Source organism: Pinus tabuliformis, chromosome 8 (genome assembly GCF_031772625.1).
Source record: "Pinus tabuliformis cultivar Carrire ecotype Pingquan chromosome 8, CPIR1, whole genome shotgun sequence".
Classification (NCBI taxonomy): domain Eukaryota; kingdom Viridiplantae; phylum Streptophyta; class Pinopsida; order Pinales; family Pinaceae; genus Pinus; species Pinus tabuliformis.
In genome coordinates, this window is record NC_142294.1 from 2,008,605,798 (window position 1) to 2,008,616,867 (window position 11,070).

General features: G+C 34.5%; 1 protein-coding gene across 1 annotated transcript; it reads left to right on the top strand.

Annotated features, from left to right (window-relative positions):
- The first annotated feature begins 1,818 nt into the window (after positions 1–1,818).
- On the top strand, positions 1,819–5,044 carry LOC149244483 (uncharacterized). Its single transcript, XM_089368012.1, has 2 exons — positions 1,819–3,656; positions 4,560–5,044. The coding sequence occupies exon 1, from the start codon at positions 2,241–2,243 to the stop codon at positions 3,558–3,560; it is 1,320 nt and encodes a 439-aa protein (XP_089224138.1). The 5' UTR covers positions 1,819–2,240; the 3' UTR covers positions 3,561–3,656; positions 4,560–5,044.
- Positions 5,045–11,070: the final 6,026 nt, after the last annotated feature.

Below are 11,070 nucleotides of genomic sequence, written 5' to 3' on the forward strand. Positions count from 1 at the left end.
TACAATTTTGAGAGAACTTTAGGATAGAGTGAGGTTGTTGTTTTTTTATTCACACAAATGATGCTCACATAAGTTAACACCTTTGAGTGTGTTGATAAGAACTAGAATCTGATTCAAGCTATGATTTTATTCCTTAGGTTGCACACAAAGTGGACTTAAGATTGAACCTAGTGTAGGAACTAGAATAGAGATTTTATTTTGAGTTGAGAGTCCTATTTGGCATTAGCAGAGCTTGGATTGTCTAGTATTTACATGATAAAGTTTGGTAGTTGACAAGATGGGCTTTACATTTGCTTGGTTAATGCTCAGGTTTCCATTTAATTAGTAGCTCAAGTTTCCATTTAATTAGTAGTTAAGATTTGTATTTCCTATTAGATTATCACTTAAAATTTGTTTTCTTTTCCATTATCATTTAAAATTTGTTTTTATCAACCATTAAAATATACTGTTTGGATTGCCAATTCTATATTCTCAAGCAAAACACAAAAAAATAAAATAAAAACAAAAGGGTCCCTGGTTATAGTGATACCCCACGAAAGCCCAAAAGAATAAAATAAAAAGATATTATAATGATACTATTTTGGTATTCTTGACCAAAGAATAAAAGAAAAAGAAAAAAGGTCCGCTCACTATCAATGCTTTAATTTGATTCCCTTCTCTAACTTGACAGACACTCGGCCCATGCTGTTTTGGTATTCTTGACAAAAGACAAAAATGCTTTAATTTAATTCCCTTCTCTAACTACAGACTCTTGGCCCATCCTGTTTTGGTATTCTTGACAAAAGGCAAGAAAAAGAAAAAGGTCCGCTCACCACCAATGCTTTAATTTAATTCCCTTCTCTAACTAGACAGACTCTCGCCCCAATCAGTGGCAATGTTCATATCTACGTTATTTTTCGGGGAAATTTGTGGCCTAGCACCCATTAGAAAAAGGTCCCCACTCACTCGCAACGTTTTCCTTTTCTTTCTCTAGCTAGGCTGACACTCGGTCAAATTAGTGCCCATGGTTATATCTACGTACGTTGTTTTTCTGGGAAATTTCTAGATTCACACAACCGTACTAATGAAGCCTTGTCCGTGGGGGCGTACACAGAAGTGATGTTATCACTTTCCATCCATTACTTCAACATTAACTTTTGATTGTCACGGGATGGTTGGAACTTCAACATTAACTTTTGATTGTCACGGGAAGGTTGGAAGTGAATAATGTTTTTTAATTTGAAGAGATTAGAAAGTTTATAATTGTTTTTTAATTTAAAATGTGTTTTTGAATATATAAATAAATTTAATTTTATAACACTCAAATTATGTATTTTTAATAATTTAAATTTATTATTCCAATACAATTGTTTAAGGAAAAAAATGTAAAAAGTTTATATTACTAATATGTGGAGGATTGCTTCCAGAATTTTAATGTAATTATAAAAAAATGTTATGTGGAGTGATAATAATCATGTCAAAGTTAATTTGCGGTGATTTAACCATTAAGTCTAGAAAAGTATACATTATTTTTTTAAGTCTAGAAAAACATACCTACTTTACTTTTTTTTACTTTTAAACCTGTGACCTCTAAAAAAACATACCCTTAACCATTAAATCTTTAAATCTACTCTAGCTGTAATTTTGATATATCAGATTTCCTATCATTTAATTCAAATTTATATTACTATTAACCTTTAATTACTACATGTTAAAGATTCATTGGTATAAGTTATTCAAAATTTATGCCCATGCAAAGGATTCACTGGTATAAGTCTTTTAAAGTTTATGCCAATAATTCAGTAGCAAGAAAGAATTCCGTTCGTTACACAGAATAGCTTTTGATTTTCTTCATGCAAAGGTTTCATGGGTACACAGAATAGCTTTTGATTTTCTTCATGCAAAGGTTTCATGGGTATAAGTTTTATTAACTTCATGGCAATAATTTAGTAGCAAGTAATAATTTTGTTCGTTGCACGGAATTGATTTTTGCATCGCTTTTACAAGTTAAATTTCAGGAGGGAGGTTAAGAGCTAGGAAAACCCAATTCTCAGGTACATAATACCACAGAAGGGTTTATTTAAGTTGAAAACAGAGGCGACAAACCAGCCAAAATATATGGTGAGGATTTCTTCCTTGTATCTCAGAGCATCTAATTGAATGTGGGTATAGTTCTCAATAGTTGAGCTGTAATATTGTATAACATTTTGGCTGGGGAAAGCCGGAATTAATTAAGGCAATTTAGGAACAGGTGAAAGAAAATGAGCTTCAGTGATTTCTTGAAGGGGCAACTTTTCATCCTCATACAATGGCTGTATGCGATCTGGCAGATTGCCAGGGACACCACCTTTGTAAATTCTGTCTATTATCTCTGCCAAATGGCAATAAAGGGCCAGCTGAAGTTTTTGTTCAGAAGGAACACACACATTCAGGAAGACGCCTATGGTGTTCCTTACACTAAAATGGAAGATGGAAACGAGAAAGCCGATGTTATACACATATCTAAGAAATATAGTCTTGGGAAATCATGGATACATTCATCATCATGGCAAGACTTCAAGGCACACTATTTGGATATCGAGAGTAACAGAAATATCAATGGTGTTAAGTTGATTGATTTTAACTGGTATTGGTATACCGTTGAATTCAATGGAAGTTATTACTTCTGCCATCAAGACATACTTTTCGAGTGGGCGATGTATGATATTCATGATGATATGATTCTGTTAAAAGAAGTGGAGCTCATTGCCAACGAATTGGTTATGGGGACAGTCATCAGCAAAGAAGAAATGTTTGAAATGATGCTTTCCAAGGAGTACCACATAAATGAGTTGTATGCACCCTGCATATTCGGAAAGCAATATAACATTTCATGGAATGTGAGGCGTTCTGCCTTCCTAGCGACGATACCCCTGCTATTACAAGCCAAGGGATTGTCTAATCCATCAGCTCTCTGCACGCTCATTCTGATTATTGTAGATTTAGTAAGGACCCCATTGTTGAAACTTTACGAGCATTTCATGTCTTATTTAACCAAAGCAGTGAAGTTGTGGATATTCAGAATGTGCAAGGTTCTTTATATTTTCTTCAGTTGGTTTAGCAAGAGATGGGCAGCTTGTGATAGAAGGTATGGCTATGCTTATTACACCACAAAAGAAGAAGAAAGAAGTGTTTTCCCCGTAACTACATTTGTTAAATTCAAAAATTTGGATGATTGCAAATTTGTTAATGTGGTTCAGAGAGCAAAGCCTTGCATAGAATCATATGGATTTCAAATCAATAATGGTATCATACACTCAGCAGAATTGAGCTATGGTGAGTACTGCTTGTACGTGAAGGTCAAAGAAGGATTTTTCGTATCCAGTGTAGATGCTCTGACCATGTTGAAGTATAATCATATCTCGAAACTTGAGTTGGATTTGGAATTCTTTGGCAAAATTTTGAAAATGGGGGAATTAGTCCTCAGGGGTGTGGCGAAGATCCTGGAGATACAAATACTCTTGTCGACAGTTAGGATGTTTCTGGATCAAAGGCAAGAAAGAAGAAATGAGGTCAACTTATTGCGGGCAACATCGATATGAAGGAGGCGCATCCGAACCCAGGTGGAGAATGGGACATAATAGATGAATGGAGCAAAAAGCTGCAAGGGGCACACTCAGTCGTGAACGTTACAAAAGGTACTCAGCGTTCCGTCTGCAATATATATATAAACCTATGCTTTATTAACATTATGCAATATATATATCTATATATATATATACACAGATGTTTTTCTAATATTTTCATTATAATTGTGTCTGGAGTATTCATTAAAACTGTTTTTGTTGGGCTAAGAGCTCTTTCCACTTGAAGAAATAGGTTAACTGTTTTAAGATGCAGAGGCATTTGTCAGGAGTGAAAGCCTGATTCCTTGCTGACCTCCTGGGCGGCCTGGTTTTACTTGAATGACAGTGTTGAGTTGGCCTACTTTTGCTGATGACAACCAGTAATGACTATCCTTATTGGTGGTTTTACAACTGAATTATAATAAATTTTCCCACTATATAATAACCATTCACAACTGAATTCTAATAAATTTTCCCACCATATAAAAACCATTCATGTAAAAACCATTCCATTATAATAATCTGTAAAAAAAATCATCCATTATAATAATCTGTAACAATTAATTATAGACTTTATTCCCTGTTACATTTCACTGATTGCTCTCAGCTGTTCTGCATTTCTTTATTTTTCTTGCTTTTCTTTTGAAATAGTTACAGATGATATTCCAGATTTAGTACTGTAGACACATTTCCTGCCATTGACAACATTTCATTAATGGCAACTGCAGCATCCGATGCTTTGGTCGTCGAGAAATTAAAAGGAGAATGCCTTGCCAGAAAACCCTCATTATTTGGAATCTGTAACAATTAATTATAGACTTTATTCCCTGTTACATTTCACTGATTGCTCTCAGCTGTTCTGCATTTCTTTATTTTTCTTGCTTTTCTTTTGAAATAGTTACAGATGATATTCCAGATTTAGTACTGTATACACATTTCATGCAATTGACAACATTTCATTAATGGCAACTGCAGCATCCGATGCTTTGGTCGTCGAGAAATTAAAAGGAGAATGCCTTGCCAGAAAACCCTCATTATTTGGAAAGCGTGGAGATGTACAGGCTGCATTGGCTACGTTGTTTTCCATGAAATGGTATGGGAACAGAATTGATGGAAAGCAAGAGGTAATGGTGGTGGGTGGTCTGCTAAAGAGCAGTTTATAAAGGTTGCTAAAGAATTTAGCTTTATGTTGACCACGTTCAACGATCGCGGTGGAAGTGTGGGAAGGAACACTTCTATTTCGGAACCCTTCAACCGTTTGCCATAGCTGTCAGTCTGTATGCATCCTCCAAATCCTGAATGGCTTGATTTGCTCAATGAAATGGTTATTGTTTCACATTAAATCTAGGAGTACCGGTCTGTTGTGTCGCCAGGAGTATTTGGTCAAATCGATTGGGTGATAAGTTTGGTAGCGGTTGGATCATAGAGCTTGGTTCCTCGCTGTCAGATCATAAAGCTTAGCGTGAATATAATTTGTTTTGACGATGTTAATCAGTAATGATCATAAAAGACGATATGTCATATGTACGGTTAAAATTGTGTTTGATATTTACACAATTAAAAGTAAAACATAGTTTTTAACAACATAGTGTCTAAGTAGATTTGCAGCCGTCATTAGGAATTGATTATGCAAATTTAATCTTTGATTTGTATAGTTTATTATATTAAATATTATAGTTTGATGACTCTTTGAGACTTATGAAAACATTTGAATTATAATATATTTTATATGGTTAGAGTTATAAATTTATTAATTTTTTTTTAAGTTTGGTAGAACTATGTTTTCATCATGTGTAATACATAACTTTAAATTTAGTGAAGTGAGAAATTTTACGAATGACTTCACATCAATGAATGCTTTAACATAGCATCCTATCACCATCTATCCAAGATCATAGACATAAACTTATTATTATTATTTAAAATAAATAATATATATATATATATTAAAAATTTATGTAACAAGATTATTAATTATAAATATTCATTTTTATATTATAATAGAAAATTTGAAATTTGAAATAAGTTTTTCTCCAATATCATGAGCTATTATCACACTTTATTAATGTTATATGGTCAAAAAGAACATAATTCAGGTTAATATGACATTTTTTAAAATTAATTAATTTAATTTAAAAAAAAAAAAAAAAAAACTTAACTATATCTAGGATAAATTTCAATCATTAATCTTGAATAATCTTAATAATATATTTTAAAATATTTAATGGAAACCAAACTTTTACCATTCACTAAATAATTATTGATAATTAAAATAAAACATTAAAAACTCTATCTCAAAATAAACACCAATTCACCATCGAAAAAATCTCATTCTAGTAAGGCATATGTTAAATTAAAAATTAAAAGACAAGACATCCTATTAAAACAAGACATGCATGTGTTAAATTAAGAATAAAGACAAAGCATGGTAATAGAGTATATATATATATATATATATATATATATATATATATATATATATATATATATATATATATATATATATAGTTTGACTAATAAGGAATTTGAATTCCTCATTTTATATTTTACCTCATATGAGAAATATATTATTCATATGGTTTTTAATTATTTTAGATCAATATTTAATTTAATTTTTTTAATATATATATATATATATATATATATATATATATATATATATATATATATATATATAATAATAATAATAATAAATAGGATGTTGAATATTTCTTTAAATATTCATAACTTGAAAATTAAATAAAAGTTGAAAAAATATTTTTAATACATATTTCATGTCAAGGTATGGAGTATGTTCGAAAACTCCATTTGTTTGACTAAGAGCTAGTCTTCCATTCATATAAAGAAACATGTTAACGATCCAATACTTAGAGACATGAGTGAGTGAAAGTCTTCCCTTCTATTGTCATCACTCACATCTAAATTATAATAAATTTTCCACTATATAAAAATACATATTTAATGTGTGCTAGATAAATTGATAAATAAGATTGGTTTAAGTTAAGAATTTAAAAAAAACACATAAATTCAACATTATTTGCAAACATAGGTCAATATTTATGATATATAAAGGGATATAACCTGTTTACTAGTTTCTATTAACTTTAATTTGAAGAGGAATTAAAAAAAACAACTGAAATTTCAATTAAAAAATATCTTAATTATAATACTTAATAACAAAAATCCTTTAATATTTATAATGATAGCATTTTCACCCTTTATGTTAAGTAGTATTTAAATATTTTATTTTATTTTGTATTTTTTTTAATCTTATATTTATACTTTTTCAGTTCTGATTGGTTCAATACTAATCTAAGTGGATGTTGGTGGCCATCCACCTATCCCATTTGGACCCCTACGACTGTCTCTTTCAGTTTTTTAGTTTCCATTATTGTAGCACAATTTACTATTTTTAGCAGTTTTTCACGTCTTAAACTTCTAGAGCCATTTTGAGGCTCTAAACGACATTTTTTGGGAAAACTGGGAGCAACATGGGACCATGGGTTGATGTTGCTCTTCCCAAAGTTGTAGTTCTCGGTTAGATCTTTCTAACGAGCTATTATACGCGTCAATAGGGATCGGGTGCCAAAGTTACTACCTCGGGAAATTGATGTACCAATTTACCCAAACGCTGCCCATAATTTGGCATTTCATCTTCTAGGGTTAGGTTTTGGGATGTTAAGGGTTTTCCATTGTTTCTCACAATAAATAGGCCTTCAAGCCTCATTGTAACACAGTTCAGAGGCATGTAGCTGCCACATCTCTTCTCAGAGATAAGCTACCATCACCCTAGATGGTTTATGTCCATTGTTGTTTGTAAGCATATTTCAGTATTTTATATTGATGAAATGAAGTATTATTTTCGCTGCATCTCTATTTTTACGTTTATCTCTGTAATTTGTTGCGTTCTTGTTTAAATCTGGATCAGTGGTATCACAGCGGTTTGCTTTTTCTTTGTTTTTCTTTGCATGTCCCCAACGAGGTCGGGATATAAGGAGTTAGGGCTTGAACTGGTTGAACCTTTGCAAGACAAGCCTTGCAAATCCCAACGGCCTCCCATGGTGGATGAGAAGAAAGATGAGGGGGCACGAGATCCTATCAAAATCTTGCTCGAAGAAGCCCTCGAGAAACAAGGGAACACAATGATGGACAACTTTTCCCAGATCCTTCAGTGACTACCCAGAGGCGACGCATCGGCTTCTAGCAGCTACTCTGGAAACACCACACCCTTTAAGGTATAAGTTAATTTTAAAATCCCCATATTTGAGGGTCACATAGACGCAGATTCCATAGATAAATGGTTAAATGTGCTAGAGGGTTATTTTTCTATTCATGAATTTTTGAGTCGGGAAAAGATTGTTTTCGCTCTTCTCAAAGCAGCCCCCCATGTCAAGGGCTGGTGGGAAACCTACGACGAGTAGAAGAATGAAAGTACGGGCTCACTATTTTCAGCTGCATCCACTTGGGATTCATTCCGGGATGTCGTCAAGGAGCAGTACTACCCTGTCAAAAACTATGAGGACAAATACATCAAATGGACCACACTATGGAAGGGAAGGGACCAAGATGTGCCTGAGTTCACAAACATTTTTTATACCCTTCAAACAAAATTGGGTATCAAGGACTCTGAGCTCCATTTGGCACTCAAATACCGCGGCTGCCTACACAGATACATCCAAGAAGAGTTGGAGTTCCTTAACATCTCCTCGCTTGGCACGGCATACTGGTACGATGTTAAAATCGTGCAAAAGTTCAAAGAGAAGAAGCGAGACTTCGGATCTGCAAATTCAAAGACCAAAGGACAAATCCAAGTCGGGGTGACCTAAGACAACCTGTCAAAGCCGCAAGAAATAACAACACCACGAAGTCAAATAAGGACACAGGAAAGTGGTGTGAGTTCCACAAGAGCCCCACTCACAACACAAGTGAGTGCCGAACCAAGCAGTCGCTGGTTGCTGAGTTGAAGGCTTCAGAATGAGATGCATATCCTAACCCTAAGTCAGAACTCGACAAGGGGAACGGCAAAGGGAAGCAGATCATTGATGCGGAGCCCACCGTCACTATTGCCACCGTTAAGATCCATAAGAATGAGCTCGAAGATCCAGAGGAGGGGGAACGTCTTTTCCACTCACAGATGTGGGTGAAGGGTTCGCCGCTGCAATTAATTGTTGACAGTGGGAGCCAAAAGAACCTCATTTCAACACAGGTCATGAAGCAGTTGGGACTACCGACTACACCACACCCACAGCTGTACAGTATCGGGTGGCTCCACGAAGGACGAGATCTCAAAGTTCACCAGCATTGCCGCCATCCCTACAGCATCAAGCCCTTCACAGATGAGGTATTGTGTGATGTTACACCTCTCGATGTTTGTGATGTATTATTAAGTCAACCATACCTGTGGAGGCGACATGCTGTGTATGAGTTAAGGCCTCATGCTGTCATTATTTCTTTGTGTAATTCATTATGTAGGATACTGGAGGTAGCCCCACCTAGCACCACCTCTTTGATCACTGCTAAGAAAGGGAGCAAGCTCATCTCCGAGACTAGGAAATTCATCTTTCTGGTTCACTCCCAAAATAAGGGGAAGATCGTCACCACATCCATGACCCCCGTGAAGGGTTCCTCCACGCAGCAGCAACAAAAAAGGGATATGGTCATGAAAGAACATAGGAATAACTTCTCCTCACCCACAGGGGTGCTACACAAGTTTTAGGTGGGCGAAAAAGTTTGGTTACATCTGCAGAACGAATGCCTTACAAGAGCCCATCAGAAGCTCAGACCACTTTGACATGGTCCTTACATTAGTACCAAGGTTGTGGGGAACAATGCTTTGGAGAACAACATCCCTCCATTCCTTCGCCTGCAACAAGTGTTCAATGTGGACCATCATCAACCATGCTTCCCACCATTACTGGACACATTAGAGATTGCAGAACAAGTTCAGCGGATGGAGGAACTCAACGCAATGGGGACCATTGCTTCCTAAGGGGGGAGGAATGATATAGGTGGATGTTGGTGGCTACCCACCTATCCAATTTGGACCCCAACGTCTGTCTCTTTTAGTTTTTCGGTTTCCATAATTGCAGCACAATTTACTATTTTTAGCATTTTTTCAGGTCGTGAACTTCCGGAGCCGTTTTGAGGCCATAAACGACGTTTTTTTGGAAAACTAGAAGCAACATGGGTCCATGGACCGATGTTGCTCTTCCCAAAGTTGTATTTCTTAGTTAGACATTTCTAACGAGCTATTGTACGCGTCAAACGGAGATCAAGTGCCAAAGTTATGACCCCGGGAAATTGATGTACCAATTTACCCAAACAGGGCCCATAATTTGGTGTTTCATCTTCTAGGGTTAGATTTTGGGATGTTAAGGGTTTTCCATTGTTTCTCAACAATAAATAGGCCTTCAAGACTCATTGTAACATAGTTCATAGGCATGCAGTCACCACATCTCTTCTGAGAGATAACCTACCATCGCCCTAGCTCGTTTATTTCCATTGCTGTTTGTAAGAATATTTCAGTATTTTACATTAATGAAATGAATTATTATTTCCACTGCATCTCTGTGTTTATGGTTATCTTTGTAATTTGTTGCATTCCTGTTTAAATTCGGATCAAATACGAAAAAGAAAAAGACATCATGGTTCCCTATTAATTTTTCATACCTTTGGAGAAGATATTAATTTAGAGATTTCAAAGTGGTTCAAAATACAATTTTAATGTGGAGTAAGAATACAAGAAAGTAACAATAATATATGATAAGAAGAGCTTGTTAAAAAACTTCATATATGAGAAGATATTATAAGGATAAATATTTTAATGTTTAGGATATTATTTACATATAATTTAGAGTACCAAATTTAATATTATTAGTAAAAAAAAGTTAAAATAGATATGATTTAGTAAAAGGGGAAACATGTTATGGGAAAGGGTACTATTTTAGTTTTTGAGCATTACCATAAGAAGACAAAATATGTTTTTATTCCTATTAAAGTCAAAGGAATGAGAGAATAGATCGTTATCCAACCACTCAAGTATAGTTTTCCTCTCTTAAAATAAGACTTCTATTGTAAGGAAAAAACACAAAATTAGACAATCTTGAAATAAGAAAATGTATTTATGTGTGAGTGTAACATTATTTCAGAGAAAAATTGTTTTTGTGTGCTTATCCTTCTCTCTAGAAGTTTGGAATTATAAAGAGAAAACAATTATAAGAGCTAGGTCATAAAATTTTGTAGGTTTTAACCCCGTACAGAAATTACCTGCATACAAATTCTAAAACACAAAAAATAAAAAATGTGAGAGCATAACACATAAAACACATGTACACAGAGATTTTCCCTTGAATCCCAAAATCGGGACTACCAGCTTGATTTTTCATTATATTCCTTTCAATGTTACAATACATATTTATACATGCCGATGCATCCAATACCATGGACCGAAAAACCATTGCGTCCAAAACCATGTGCGAAAATCATG